Source organism: Pituophis catenifer, unplaced genomic scaffold, assembly GCF_029215685.1.
Source record: "Pituophis catenifer annectens isolate HBS135680 unplaced genomic scaffold, rPitCat1.0.hap2 SCAF_6, whole genome shotgun sequence".
Lineage (NCBI taxonomy): Eukaryota > Metazoa > Chordata > Lepidosauria > Squamata > Colubridae > Pituophis > Pituophis catenifer.
The window spans coordinates 23,849,455-23,865,836 of record NW_027256886.1 but is presented as its reverse complement, the minus strand read 5'-3'; the positions used below and the strand labels follow the sequence as shown (position 1 = coordinate 23,865,836).

The following is a 16,382-nucleotide window of genomic DNA, read 5'->3' as shown; positions in this document are numbered from 1 at the left end:
AAATTTGCTTTGCATTTCACATATGTTTTCTTTGCCTGAAAAATAGGCTCCTTTTCACTTCCTTATTCTCACAGTGTTTGGGAGGTTTTTTTTAAAAAAAATACTTTGACAATATTTTTTAAACTTGCTATATTTTCACAGGTGGCAAGTGTTCAACTGCCAATGTTCGTCTTTATGATTTATATTCACGTGCTTCTGAAGCTTCCTTGGCTATGTACATTTCCAATCTGAAAATGGTCAATGGGAGGATGCCATTTGGGAGATATGCAAATCATGGAAAGTTAGACAGGCTGGTGCAAGATTGATGAAACAAGAAAAACATGGCTTTCACATACAGACACTCCTTGACCGCCACATATATACATATGTACATACAGACATACATACAGACATATGTACATATAGACATACATACATGAACATCCCAGTCCACCAAACTTCTCTTCTTTGAAATCATTTTTCAAAAACTAAATGTGGTGCAAACTAGTAAAATGAAAAGGATTCAAAACAACTTAACTAGAAGAAACTCTTTGAGAGCTTTGGTGGCACAGTGTTTAGAGTGCAGTACTGCAGGCTACTTCTGCTGATCACCGGCTGCCAGCAGTTTGGCAGATCGAATCTCACCAGGGTCAAGGTTGACTCAGGCTTCCATCCTTCCGAGGTGGGTAAAATGAGGACCCAGATTGTTGGGGACAATATGCTGACTCTGCAAACCACTTAGAGAGGGGTGTAAAGCACTGTGAAGCTGTATATAAGTCTAAGTGCTATTGCTATTGCTGAGACTTGGTCCTTTTTTAACTTCACTTGAACAATCATGGATTTTCAGTGTACAAAGCACATATATCAGTGGTGAGTTGCCCCCGGTTCGCACTGGTTCTATAGAACCGGTAGTAAAACCAGCCGGAGGCTCCACCCACTGACCCCGACGTCATCAAAACGCTTGTGCAGAAGAGCATGCGTGCGGCCCTGCTGTAAACTGGTAGTAAAGGTAAGTAGAACCCACCCTTGACATATATAATATATATAACCACTATACCCTTTTAAATTCCAGTGGAAATCCATTACATGGACAATTTCAGCAATCGTCAAAAAATCTCCCAATTATATTATCAGGATCATAATGTTGTTGTTGTTGATGTTGATGATTTAGACATTATAGATAATGATGAGGGCAATTGTGGTTGAAACAAGAATGCTAAAGTCTATCTCATCCTTTCACAGAAGAGAAAGGTTTAAACCAGAGGCTTATTAATCCTCAGGTCTTTCACTTATCTACTAGCTTCCCTGGTACCGCATGCTAATAACGTAGCAGATAAACAGTAGCTTTCATTTGCTTACAGGAGAGGCCGAGAGCTCAGTGGCAGAGAATGTGTCTTGCATGCAGAAGTTGTATATTCGGTGCTTGCCCTTTCCAATTAAAAAAAAATCTCAAGGAACAAAATTTGCAGGGGACAGGAATGGAGCCACAAAGTATCTTAGAGGCCTGCTGACAGTCAGAATAAGCAGTTCAAGGGCTACTAGATCTGGGAATAGCATCAGAAGCTGTTCAGAAATCAAAATGTCACAAGGTAGTGGTTAGGGGGGTTCAATATTCCTAATCCCATAAATATTTATGAAAATTGTAGTTAGTATAATAAATCTTTAGCCATTTTGGAAGGGTTAAGCTTCTGAAATGAAATATTTCATGTCACTTTTTAAAGCATTCAACACAGGGGTAATTGAAAGTATGACTGCAGCTGCTGCTGCTAGGAAGGATTCAAACCGAAAGCAATGGCTTCAGGAATTAAGCAAACATGAACAGTGGACAAGAGACAAAGTACCTGGTGGATAAAAATCTGGATTTATTTTGTGTATACAGTCTCGTTTCTGACACACAAAATTGGATTCTAACAAGGGTCCTTACGCAAGGGTAGAATATTTGCTCTCATAGTTTCATGTGTATCACAGAGCTTTGACAAAAAAGGTTCCAGATCAGAGTGCTCACCACTACTATCCTTCTAGAAATGTTTGGCTGCTATATTAAAACCTATGCATTTATAAAATCCCTCCCAAGTTGAGCTCGATTTCTGATTGTTTCATGAACTTGTCCATGCAATTTTCCTGGCAACAATATGGAAAGGAGAGTGGGAAAGGGAGCGCAGGGAAGGGAGGGGGAAGAGGAAGGGAAGTGAAAGGAGAGGGAAGTGAAGGGAAGGGAAGGGAAGGGAAGGGAAAGGAAAAGGGAAAGGAAAAGGAAAAGAAAGGAGAAGAGACGGGAGGGGAGGGGAGGGGGAAGGGAAGAGAAGGGAGGGAAAGAGGTAAGGGAAAGGGAAAGGGGGGAGGGGAGGCGACAGGAAAGGGGGGACAGGAGGGGAAAGGAAGGGGAGGGAAATGGAGAAGGAAAGAAGGAAGGAAAGAAAGAAAAGAAATTGTGACATTTTCATGGCTTCATCCATGCAATTTCTTGGCACTATAGGAACATGTCTTGCCACAGCCTTTTTCCAAGATATCTTTTCAAATTCCCAGAGACCCAGTTGGGTGTATTTGAGGCATTAGGCTAGAAACTAGGAGAATATGAGTTCTAGTGCAATCTTAAACACAAAGCCAGCTGATGGATTTTGGCTTATGGCCAAGTAATACTGAGTGATATTCTCTCTCAGCCCTAGTAATCCAACTAATAATGAGTAATACTCTCTCTCAGTCCTAGGAAGCAGGCAATAGCAAACCACTTCTGAAAAACATTGCCGAGTGCAGAGATTAGTCTAGGCAGTGACCAGGAGTCCAAATCTGATTTGAAGATATTCAATTCAAAGAAAACCCAACAAAAAAATCCCACCAAGGTAGCTCCCTACCCACGTATTAATCAGGCTGACCCTTTTAAAATGAAGCAAGCATGCCTATGTGCTATACCTGGCTAACACATATAGATAATGTTCATCCATCATGTTTGAAGAGGACCTTGACATCTAACAGGTTGTGGGCTGTCTACGTTGTGTCCGCAGGTGGCTGGTAAGGCCTATACTGGCACGAAATGTTCTGTCACATATCGGGCAGACATGTGTGAGCACTATTTTTCCAGCATTTGCAGCTCCGGCTTTGCGGAGTGCTCGCTTCTCTTGTGCTATAGTTGTTCTTCTGTCCTCAGACCATGTCAATCGATCTTGTGCCAGGATTTCCCTGGAGGTGATGTTGCTATCCAGGGACTTGATACAAGATACAATGTGTCTTTGTATCGCTTCCTTTCTCCTCCGTGTGATCACTTTCCTTGAGATTGCTCACCATAAGAGGAGCTGTTTGGGGATGTGATGGTCTGGCATCCTTGCAACATGGCCTGCCCAGCATGTCTGGGCTTTCATTAGCAGGGTGTGAACTGATGGCAGACTTGCTCTGGAGAGGACTTTTGTGTCTGACACCTTGTCCTGACACCAGATCTTTAGAATTCTACGGAGGCAGGTCATGTGGAAGTGGTTCAATTGCCTAGTGTGCCTCCTGTATACAATCCAAGTCTCACTGGCATAAATCAGGGTAGTTAGCACTACTGGGTGCTAACATATATAGAAGGATATACACTGATACCGACTTTTAAAGAACGTCCCCATGTCTAACTTTCAGCATTCAGTTAAAAAGGATGCTATGCTTCAGAATACTGCTTTTCTTTGTATGCCTGTAGGAAAGGATTCTGTTTCTTTGGATTATCATCTGATTCACAGAGGGCAGGAAAAAGGTCTTTCTGTGTGTGTATAGTATGTGTACATATTTATGTGGGGATTCCAGAGATGGAATTTATGTAAGTTTAGATACTTTGCATCATAGCATGTATTATTCCTTTTTTTTCCCCATAGGAAGAAAATACCTCTTCCAAATATTTTTTTCTCTCTTCAGTGTTTTAGATTTTCAACAGACATTTATCCCGAAGGTGCTTTTTCAAGAGGCCACTGGACTTTATGGTTTTTCTTTGAAGACATTTCGCTTCTCATCCAAAAAGCTTCTTAAGCTCCTTTGGAACAACTATGTCCTGGATGACTGAGAATCTCCATAGACAACAGACATTTAGAATCTGTAGTCCAGATTAATGAAGAGCAGCATCTAATTCATCAACCAAAATATTTTAAGCAATTAATTCACTAATTAAAACATTCCTATCAGTCAATGAACTGATGAAACTTTGCATTGCGAATTTGAATACAAACACAAGCGTAATATGGAAATCATTTCTGAGGAACTCTGTTTGCTCTCCAACCAATTGTTGCTGTACAGTTGCTAATTTATACTGTAATCAAGGCAAGTGCAAAAGGCCCCTTTAAGTTTTCACAGCAAGCTAGACCCAAGCAAGGCTCCTTTCTCAAAGGCATCAGAATGTCTTTAGTTAAGATAACTGAGACAGATTCAGTCAGTTTTTGTTCCATATAGCATCAACCTTGTGAACTCTCAAGTTTCCTCTTTCCGCTATGTATTCCAAAGGGACAATGATATGTATGTGTGTGTGTGTATATAGCATGCATATATGTGTTATGTACGGGTATGGGTAGATATATACATCAGGGGTTGAATCCAAAATTTTTCCCTATCGGTTCTGTGGGCGTAGCTTGGTGGGCGTGGCAGGGGAAGGATATTGCAAAATCTCCATTCCCACCCCACTCCAGGGGAAGAATACTGCAAAATCTCCATTCCCTCTCCTCCTGGGGCTATTGCAAAATCTCCATTCCACCTCACTCTGGTGCCAGCCAGAGGTGGTATTTGCCGGTTCTCCGAAGTACTCAAAATTTCTGGTACCGGTTCTTCAGAACCTGTTAGAACCTGCTGCATTTCACCCCTGATATACATTCTTTTGAAAGCAAGCAACAGAATTTCATTTTTAACGTGAGCCAGTGTGCTCAACGACAATAAAGGTTATCGTATCTTAATGTATCCATCATCAATGCACCTCTGGATAAAAAGTCAGAGATCCACGAACGTCTGAATCTTCTTGATTTGATATTATTTGCTCCCTGGGATCGACCTGAACCACTGGTCTCCAACCACAGATCGTTGAGCCCTAACAATCGCCACTTGGTTTATTTTTGGCAGCCCTACCACCACGACAGGGGAAAAAAAAAAAGTGGATCTGTCTTTGCCCACGCGGGGAAGAGCTTCAGGGGGCGGGAACCAACCTTTAGCTGAAGGCGGCTTCTTCCCTGCCGCCTCAGCCGCTGCCGCTCCCGCCTCCTTTCGCTCCCTCTCGCGGCTCGCCTGCACTTCCTCGCCCGCCTGCCTGCTTGCCGGAGCAGCGCGCGTCAGCAGCACGCTCTTCGCCCGCCTCGCCAGTGAGGGAATGTGGCGGCGATCGCCTCGAGGAGCCCAAAGCTCGGGACTCTGACGGGCACATGCTTGGCGCCGCCGGCTCCCTTCCGCTTCTCCCGCCTCGCCCGGGAGCTGCGAAGAAGGAACCGCGGGCATGAAGGAAAAAGAGGCGACGGCGGGCTCGGGGGCAGCAGCACCACCACCACCACCACCAACAGCCGCGTTAAGAGCGGCGGCAAGACACCGCGTTGCCCGCTCTGGTCGAGCGTGTTGAGGCGTTCCAGAAGGTAAGTCCTCTTTAACCGCGGAGGAAAGTTTCCGATTCGGAGGCAAAAAAAAAAGGGGGGGGGAGGAACGGCGGGAGCATCTCTTTCCCAAAGTGCCCTCTTTGCAAGCGCTTGAAAACGCCGCCTGAAGAATTTGCCCGAGCCAAGAGATCTACGGCTTGGTTTTCTCTGCCGCGGCGCCTGTCGGTTTTGTGTGTGTGTGTGTGTGTGTGTGAGTCTCGGACAGTTTGTCTGACAAAGTAACTGAGATGCGAGCCATGCTAGGCGCCCAGCTCTGTCCGTGAGGGCATCCTCGTGTTTTTTTTTTCCCCTCCTAGCGCGCGTGTTTCATTCAGAAGGTTAAACCCCCCCCCCCAAACTCTTCCCGTAATACCGGTTGAAAAAACAGGGCATGGCACTAACGGTGGCCAAAGCGATGGGGTTTTTGGGTTTTTTTTTTTTTTTTGGCTGACATTCCTGCGCTGAATTCATAACTCGGAAGTAAAAAAATGTCGATTACAAGGGACAGAGTGGATTTGCCGAAACGAGACCTCAGCCAAAACCGAGGCTAGGGGAAAAAAAAAAAAAAGACGGCGGGAAGAAAGAGACTTAGGCAGAAGGCGCGTTCTGTACATGCCCCGGAGCTATGCGGGGGATCCTCGTGCTTGACTTCGCAATCCGGGGCTGAGCTTTTTGTCTGGAGATGAACCCATTTTGTTGACTGGAGACTTCCGTGTTGTGTGTATTTAGGGCGGAGGGAGGAGCTGCCGTGCAGGGGTGAAGGCTGTGTGTGTGTGTGTGTGTGTGTGTGTGTGTGTGTGTGTGTGTGTGTGTGTGTTATGGGCATAGAAGCAAGAAAAGTTAAACCACCTTTAGGTGTTACTTTTTGCTGCCTTTAAACTAGGTACAGATCTCCTACCTAACCCCACCGAGATTGATAGCCACAGCCTGCTAACCCCCACAAATCATGATTGAAAATGATAGCCCAACAGATACCATTATGTCTTGGCATGTTTTGTGAGCACAGGCATTGTGATTTGTTAGGGACACTTGATAATTCATTATGTGTATGGATAAAGCTATGGTTTCATAGTTTTTGAGGAGCTGGAGTGCCAGCACCCGGGACATAGCCATAGGTGTCTAAGGAATCCACAGATAAGTTTTCTTCATTTCACTTGTCTTGCTACAGCTATCTTGTTGTCTGATTCTCCTCTTCATTTCTATGCAGTTTAACCTTTACCTTTGCTCCCTGCAGTTTTCTTGTCCACCTGGTCCAGCTTTTTAGACTGCGTAATCCTTCTCATGGAATACCAATAATTATTTTCTTGGGGGGGGAGGGGGTATCTGGATTCTCTCCCCTTTTCTGCCACCATCCATATAATTTTCAGAAACTTTCCCACTATTTTCAGTCATTTATGATCTGTTAAACTCAAATTTAAGAAATCAAACTACTTTTCTGGAAGACACACAAAAAAGCCACTCATATGCTGCCTGAATAACCATTTCTTATTCCTCCTTCCTTCTGTCTTCAGTAGCCAAAGATTATTGAACTGAAATATTTACTTAGGATAGTTCTAGCTCACATTTAATTTAGAGATTGCGGGGAGGCAACCTGTAGCTGTGATTTCTATCATCCATGGCTCTGAAAATGAATTAGACCAGATTGTGGCAACTGTATTTGTCAACAGCCTCTTATTAGAATGGTTCTGGGTTATTTTCAGGTACAGAATGCCATTTGCAGAGAAAAAGTAGAACACCGAGAGAGCTATGTCATATATTAAAGGAGGGTCCTCTGATGTTGTTAAGAAGGAAAATATAATGAAAATATGTTTAGGACGGGTATCTGAACAAATACAGAAGTTTATTTGGATATTATTTAAAGACCTTAATATCTGTATTGTACATTCCCTTCATTTTTCTTTGAAAGAGTAGGGATTGAAAACTTGTCCATGATTTATCTGTATAGAGAAAGAATCTCCTAGGTTACTTCATTAAACAATACATATTTAGAATGGGGGAAATGTATGGAGAGAGAGAGGGAGGGAGGGAGAGAGAGAGAGAGAAAGAGAGAGAGAAAAGAAGGAGAAGGAGAAGAAGGAGAAGGAGAAGAATTGCCAATAACCATATGGCAATTCTGCTCAGTAAATGTCAAGGGAAATGGTTACACTATTTCAGTAATGCCAAGTTTACACTTTTTAAAAACTATTGATATATATTTTCTTCCTGACCTGTATCCATTCCACCAGTCTTTGGCCTTTGCTAAGCACTATGTTTTGGCAGCTTGCTAGCGACCAGCTAGATTTAAAGAATGGTGCAAGGGGTGGGGGTGGGGTGGTCTTGATGAAGAAGTCAAGATCTATTTAGAATAGAATAGAATAGAATAGAATAGAATAGAATAGAATAGAATAGAATAGAATAGAATAGAATAGAATAGAATAGAATAGAACAGAATTTTATTGGCCAATAATAATAATAAAAAAGATTATGATCTTTTACACCATAGGACCTCTCAGTGGCTGAAATTTTTCAGTAAGTTCATTACTTTCCATCTTCCTTCCTGGTATATGAAATTCCAGCATATAAAATGCAGGGTTTTTTTTTTCCAGATGGACAGGTTTTTTTACACTATAAATACCAGTCAAAAAAGTATTGGAGAGGTCTTCTGCCTTTTTCTCCTTAAATAGATTTTCTCGCCTCTTAAGAGAAGGTATCAGTGGTAGGGGGCAGACAAGAAGATTGTTACAAATGGAGATTGAGGTCTGCAAAATTCCATGGATGAGTCAGGGTGATTGTATGAATAACAGCCTCATTTGGTAATGCCCATAAGATGCTTTAGCAAAAACCGATACTTGACTGAGTTTAACAGTCTGTTAGGACTAGTTCCTTGTGTTACATTTTGTGGCACGTGGTAGGGCATATGGGCAAATAACTCACAAGCTGAAGCTATCATATTCTAGAAAGAATATAATATTGACATTCAAATATGGGCAGTAAATTAAAGCATCTCAACTGGTCTGCAGGAACATATGCCTGCCAAAAAAGCAAATGTAGTACTTATGGCCCTGTCAATTAAACAACTCACGATTTTTATTATTATTTAGTTATTTAACTTCTAAGTTTAAATATACTGTGAATGTTTTAATATTTTTCTTCTATCAAGCGAGCTATCAAAAGTCACCAGATTGTAGCAGGATATAAATAAATACACTGCTTCTAGATCTGCTGAAAATTGAAGATTGTTTTTCTCCTGCCTGTTTTGCTGCATTGTTTCTTTTATTGACATAGCTTAGATACTTTCTTTCTTTTCTCTAGGGATACTTGCTGATTCTAGATCTTGAAAGCCACTGATGTGAATTCATTGGTGTCACCATGACTGAAGCCCTCATTTCGGTTGTCCTGAATTTGACTGAAACCCACGCACTGGCTAACAATGTGACCAGCAATGCCACTAACAAGTGTTCCTTGACCAAAACCGGTTTTCAGTTCTATTACTTGCCAGCAGTCTACATCGTAGTCTTCATCACTGGATTCCTAGGCAACAGCGTGGCCATCTGGATGTTTGTCTTCCACATGAGGCCATGGAGTGGCATCTCAGTTTACATGTTCAACTTGGCCCTAGCAGACTTCTTGTACGTCCTGACCCTCCCTGCCCTAATATTCTACTACTTCAATCAAACGGACTGGATCTTTGGAGACTTCATGTGCAAGCTGCAGAGATTTATCTTTCATGTCAATCTGTATGGAAGCATCTTATTCCTCACATGCATCAGTGTGCACAGATACACTGGTGTGGTGCATCCTTTGAAATCACTGGGGAGACTGAAAAAAAAGAATGCTGTTTACATCAGCGCCCTGGTCTGGTTTATCGTGGTGGTGGGAATCTCTCCCATCTTCTTTTTCTCTGGGACTGAAGTAAGGAAAGTCAAAACCATGGCGTGCTATGACACAACAGTAGACAATTACCTGCGTAGCTACTTTATTTACAGCATGTGCACCACTGTCTTCTTGTTTTGCATCCCGTTCATTCTGATCCTCGGTTGCTATGGATTAATCGTGAAAGCACTGATTTACAAAGATTTAGACAATTCCCCGCTTAGGAGGAAATCAATTTACTTGGTTATTATAGTGTTGGCAGTATTTGCTGTGTCTTATCTTCCTTTCCACGTGATGAAAAACTTGAATCTACGCGCCCGGCTGGATTTTCAGACTCCGGAAATGTGTGCGTTTAACAACAGGGTTTATGCTACCTACCAAGTAACTCGAGGGCTAGCGAGTCTCAACAGCTGCGTGGATCCTATTTTATATTTTTTGGCTGGAGACACTTTTCGGAGAAAGCTCTCCAGGGCAACTCGGAAAGCCTCAAGAAGGAGTGAGCTCAATGTGCAATCCAAAAGTGAGGATATGACTCTGAGTATTTTATCTGAGTGCAAACAAAACGGAGACACAAGCTTATGAATGGTTCCTTGCCCCTTCCTTTCCCTGCTTTTTTCTTCTTCGCAAACACTCTCTATCCTTTGCCATCCTAACTTTTAATTCTTACGATACTGATTTTGTGCATTAAAAAAAGCCCAAACCATAACCAGTGAAGAACATGTGTGCATATGTTTGTGTGTGTGTGTATGTGTGTTAAACTATCTTCTAGTTGCCTAAAAGACTTTGAGGAAACTAAGTGAAATTTAAATACTTTTAAAGGAAAAAATGAGAAAAGTGTCTAAAATATTAATTTAATGGATACCATGGTGGCATGTACAATTTGAAGAGAGAAGGGATTAGGAGCCTCTTTTCCTGTATACAACCACATCCTTGACTTAAAAAACCTGAGAAATCAAATAGTTGTGTAAGATCCAACTCTACTCTTCTGTCTCCAAATCTCTTCCTTGTTCATTGCTGTGGTTATAGGAAGAGAAGGATGATCTATGACTGCCAGCCCCATTATGGGCTAATGCAAAATCCTCAAGAATATTATAGCTCATTACATTCATTTAAAAGAACAAAAGCCCTTCCAGGAATGCCAAGCAGTTGGCCATACTTTGCTCAGTTAATCAATAAGAAATAAGTCTGTTCTTACTTCTTTATTTTATTATAGTTGATTTTGGTTTCATAATTAACTCAATGCATATTAGCCAGTTTGAATTTATTACTTTTTATATTGATTTGGGGTACTTTCCCAGTGTGCTTGTAAGGTCCTTTATTGTAGCAATTTTGGATAGAGAATTAAATTTCTGTGCACTTTATCATTTTGGATTCTTACTGAGAATCCATTATCATTTATTTTGTGATTTGTTCTAGCTGACCTATCAAAGCAGATAATGTTCCCTCCCAAGTCTGGATCAATGTAGAAAGTAGAACTTTATAGCACTTTGGATTTGATTCCAAGAAGGTATTTCAAAACAAGTTCCCACAAATGAGCTGACTACTTTTAAGACTTGCAAATTGGAGCTACGGTTGGGTTCTGCACACTCAAAACATCTTTATGGAACTGAACCTGAATCATTGCATGGTCCTATCAAATAGTCATTCCCAATCTGGTGTCCTTAGGCAGCTACCCCAAGAATGGTTACCTAATACATCTGGAAGCCTCCATAATAGCACAGGTTGATGTGAATGTAAATATATATAATATAGGATAATAGAATATCATTCACTTACCCACTAATCACATACAGTTCAGGTTCAGGATTTAGCATATGCTGGAAAATGTGAGTTGACAGTTCTGCCTATATAGCTGTGATGGCGAACCAATGGCACACATGCCAGAGGTAGCACGCAGAGCCCTCTCTGTGGGCACACATGCGGTCGCCAGCTGCTCTTCCAGGTTCTTCATGCAAAGACCAGCTGGCTGGCACCCATGTGTGCGATAGAACCCAGAAAAGAGCAGCTGGCCAGTGTGCATGTGCATAACTGAACCTGGAAGAGCAGCTGGCCACTGCGTGCATGCGCACCGGACAGCTGCTCTCTTCGGGTTTCGGTGCTCCTGCGTCCATATACATGCGCGCTCCAGTTTCGGCACTCAGTGCCGAAAAGGTTAGCCATCACTGCTATATAAAATGAAATCTAAATTCTTTGCTTTTGGCTGATAATACCGATAATAATACTGATATGGCTAGGACTGGGGCAATCCAGTTGAGCTCTTGATACGCCTTTCCCACACGCCTTGATATTTATTTGCTGGTGGAAATGTTCATATGAATATAAATCCTGTTAGCAGTACAAAAATTGGACATAACTACTTTTCTGTTGTTTAGCCCACTGTATGTGTTATTTTCAGAAGACATGTCCGCAAAGGGTTTAAAAATCTCTCACCGTAGCAAATATAGCATATCTCCTCCACTTAAGAGATGCAATTCCTATTCGGCAATTTAGATCATTGCCTAATTTTGGAGTTGGTCTCAGTTTTTCACTGGATAAAATAATGAAGCTTATCTAACAGGCTATATTTTTGACAGCATAAAGACAGGCATTTGATTTATTTTTAGGTTTAATTTGCTCGTGTTAATCTAAAGCACTTTGCATGACAACAGCTGTTTTTCAGGCAAATTGTTTACTTCTCTAGTATATGCTTTAGGTTTTTTTTCCCCTCTCTCCAGAACAAGCAAAAACTGCCATTGCTTTTGATTACTGGAAAAAAAACATGCACATCATTTAAATTTATACAAGGTTTCACATTTGAGGAATTTAGGAGTTAATGCAGTGAGTGGGAGAAAAGGTTTGTTTATTTGAAAATGGGAAAACCTGTTCAGGTAGGCTGCCTACATGGCTCTGCCCCATCTGATTTAGATCTATAAAGAGGATTTTCAGGCTTTTCCAACCAATGCATGAAAAGTGATAGGGCAACAAGGCAGCGTGTCAGCTGAAGAATTCTGGGAGTTGAGGTCCACACATCTCTGTTGCTGAGGTTGAAAATACTGGGTTAAATGCTTGAATAGGGTTCTTCCATATCGTCATATGTGAATGTGTTTGAATTAGTTCTTAATCAGCCCTTCATTTCCAATTTATGTGGGTTTTAAATGCTTAAGGACATGCTTGAATTTGTTTATGTTCGATTTTTTAACCATTAAGCAACATGGATTTTAAAATAAATAGGACATTAATCTCTATATGAGCTGTCAATATCTAATGCACACTTTGACGGATCCATTTTAGTGGTAGTATCTAATTACTGGAAATCATTATTGTGGGAGTTCCACTGACTATCTCTTTCATTAGTTTCAAGTTGATAGGTGAAGATCTTTGTGTTTACATAGTTTTTTTTTTTAATGTAACCTTTCAGTCCACATAGTTTTCAACCCATATATCTCTGCAGTTAGTTTTCATTCTATTATGTTGGCTGCTGCTTTTTAACTTGTTCATCTTTTCAGCCTGCTTGTTGTTTTCTTACATTTTTGCGATGTGCTCAATTAAGATTTATAAAACTGGGTTACCAGACTTGGACTGCAAAGCTCTGGACATGCACAAGATAACAAGAAATAGACCCATAAAACAATTTCTTTGCTACAATCTAGTGGTTGTCCAGATGTTTGCTGTTATAAATACAGCATTTAATTCATTTTTATCCTCTTCAAGAAAAGATTCATTCATACCAAGGTGTCATGTATATATCAGATAGGGCAGAGTATAATTGTGGAAAAGAAGAATATAAAGGAAAAGCCATCTAAACTAGGTCAAGAGCAACATATTATGTTGCATTTACATTTAACAAGCACATCCTTAAAATGGGAACTTGAAAAACAAACAATTTTAACCAGTTATATTTACATATATTAATATTCTAAAATATATCTGAAAAACATTTGCTCTAGGAACCAATGTTTTAAATTGGTTTATTTATAATTTTTTTGTGTACCAAATGAACAAGCTGTATAATCCTGTAAATGGTTTTAGCAAGTCCTGACAGAAATCCATAATTTACAAAGAATTATAAAGAATCTATTTTCATCTTGCTTATTCATACTCAGTAGTTTGCATATGAGCAAGAATTGCTCTAAAAGTCTCTTGGCAAAGCTTCAAAACATCTCAAAGATAAATGAAATTCTACAGAATCTGCAAAATCTATTTATTTTACATATTAACAGGAGAAAGAAATATGTTGTGTTATGGATTTCAGAATGCTTCTTGTTTCTCCATTAAAAACTGAATTGGGTATTTATGAGCTAAGGCATTTTTCTCCAACTTAGTGCTAAAATAAGTTTCTCCATCAAGCCAAGGCAACATGGCTATTGGCTATCTTGTCCAAGGAAGATGAGTTGAGTGGGAAATAGAGGCTACTACACCTGAAAGCATCAGATCGGAAGAAAGTTAATTTCTATATAACGGCATGTAATTTTAGGGTATAATCCTGTGATTTATTATTTGAAAGTAAACCCCAATGAAACTTACATCTGAATCAAAATTCCACTTAAAAACAATTTTAAATCTATTCTACAAAGATTGAACTATATAAAATGCAGTTGCTTAAGGCCACAATTCAAACATTGTTGCATATGCAAGTCAAACTATTTCTTAACAAGCCAATTCAAATGAATTGAAAAGTCAATACATTTGGAATCAATAAATGACATTTTTAAATGTCTTTTTGTGATTAACCAGTTATATTAAAGCCTCTTTTGAATATCAGCAGGAAGTGAAATATCTTCTGCCATCCCTATGGCATTGAGAACTGTGATATTTTTTAACTGAGACATGCCTTGTTGAACATAGCAATTGAATTAAGAACAGAATTATAGAATGGGCTTTTCTAAAATCTTTGAATTTATTTGCTTTTTACTAGTGCATTTTAACTTTCACATATTATATTCCATTTTTTCTTAGTCTGGCTATTTAATAGATGAACATTCAGGAAGTTAAAAGTTTCCCAAGTCTATTGTAACTTGCTAAGTTCTGGCAAAATGTTTGGAATTCTTCAGCAAGATTGTTCAGAATTCCTTTGTTTTCATTTGTTCATTAAAACTCAATGTGGCAATGATGATTTTCTTTTGGAGGTAGATTTCAACCATCTTTTGGATTAGATCTTATATGAGCCAGAAAGATTGTTCATATATGAAAGAATCATTACAACCCAACATCAAGGGGAAAAAAGTAGTTACATTTTGAGTGACAGGACTGAACCTCTTAAAAACTGTCAAAAAATAACAAAAAAGGAGTCAAGCAGATTATCTTAATATAATAGGACATTTCCTAATTTCTGGGTGGTGTTGGTACAAATCAAGAATCACCACCTAGAGTTCAGATGTAGCCTGCTGGCATTTTTGTCATATGGAGATTTCAGGAAAATATAAATTAAGTTTATTTAATAGATTTAAGATACATTAAGAAGATGACATAATTCATTCCTCTAGGAAGATTGGTATAATTGGAGAGAATGCTTTTTGCTCATGTTTTAAGATCACTGCTCACCTCTGCCAAATTAAATTGGCTTCTAAAATCTGACCTAATTTCAGAAAGTTTCTCATTGAATGCAGTTAAAAATAGGAAAAGAATGAGGACATACCTTTTGCCTTAGCTGTTAATTGAATACTCAAGACCTGCTTGATGTTTTTTTTTTTTTTTTTTTTTTTACAGGGCCAGATCTTGATCCATCTTTGGAAAGAATGTGATTTCAAGATTACAAAGTAAAACATGGCAATGCTAAGTAGGATCCTTACTTCAAACAATTTTGTGGGATTAGCAAATCCCTGTATGGATGTAGTACTGAATTATAGAACTAGAACAGGCCGTTTAGATTCCTGAAAGCAATTATTAACGCTCAGTGCAGAATCCAGATTATGGTATCTGTGACAGATGGCTATTCATTAAAGTTGTACCTGCTTAAAAAAATGGTTTGGATGAAGTACTTCAGGCATTATATAAGTAGAGCTCTTCTCCATTCATTCAGTGAAGAAGTCCAGCATTTCTTTAGGTTTCCATATAAACCTGGAAAATGCTGCTGCTACTTAAAAGAATCTAAATTCCTCATCAAAGCTTAAGTGGCTTTTAAAGCAGCTGCAGTTGATTGTATTATCAAGCCAGACTTCTTCAAACTTTCTTCTTCTTCTCCTTCTTCTTCTCCTCCTCCTCCTCCTCCTCCTTCTTCTCCTTCCTTGTTGCACGACAGAGAACAGGTCAAAAATTCTCTGTGTCATCATTTTAGATTTTGTTGCCAGTTTATATTCACCTTCAAAGCTAAATGTAACAGGTTTCTTCTAGAACAAAGCTAAGACCCCCACTGATCTTTGTCCATTTTAATGCATGGCATTTCCATGTTTGATCCATAACTTATTGATTCTCTAGGGTCATGCTTGCTTAATACTATTATCAACACTGCTATATTACTTCTAGAAACATAGGTAATCAGGTGATGAGAATGGTCTTCACATAACTTATCATTAAATTATACTTTTCAGTAAATATAATAGAGAAAAGGCATCATTTACAACATGTATGCATTTGTGTGTGTAGTCATATAGAAACAAAGAGGGATACTGAAGATTTTTGCTTATTTAAAAGCCTATGTGGCAATAGAATGAGCATATGTGGCAATTGAGGATGGAAGCTATATTATTACATGCAGTTCTCTTTCTGGCTCCATCATTGATTCCCATGCTCAAGATGGTTTCCTGAAATACAAAAACAATAACAAAATTTATGAAGAAGACTTCCTTATGGAAGAATCTTGGCTGATGGTATTTGTGGAACCATTTGTGGTATTTGAGTTCCATTTGTGGAACTCTTTGGAGAACTAATGGCTATAAACACATCACTTCTTATTTGTTCACCAGAAGTGAAGGGACAGTCTAATTGTACACTTGTCAATGTTTCCAATGACATGGCTTTGTGTATTTGTTATGGCCATAAATTAGGTGTTAAAAGAAATCATTAATT

General features: G+C 39.6%; 1 protein-coding gene across 2 annotated transcripts; it reads left to right on the top strand.

Annotated features, from left to right (window-relative positions):
- The first annotated feature begins 5,300 nt into the window (after window positions 1–5,300).
- Window positions 5,301–15,161, top strand: P2RY1 (purinergic receptor P2Y1). Of its 2 annotated transcripts, XM_070945548.1 has the most exons (3): window positions 5,301–5,546; window positions 8,838–9,918; window positions 15,084–15,161. In XM_070945548.1, the coding sequence occupies exons 2-3, from the start codon at window positions 8,895–8,897 to the stop codon at window positions 15,116–15,118; spliced, it is 1,059 nt and encodes a 352-aa protein (XP_070801649.1). In that variant the 5' UTR covers window positions 5,301–5,546; window positions 8,838–8,894; the 3' UTR covers window positions 15,119–15,161. The 2 variants fall into 2 exon arrangements, with proteins under 2 accessions (XP_070801649.1, XP_070801648.1); XM_070945547.1 differs by lacking the exon at window positions 15,084–15,161 and having other exon boundaries at window positions 8,838–10,073.
- The last annotated feature ends 1,221 nt before the right edge of the window (window positions 15,162–16,382 follow it).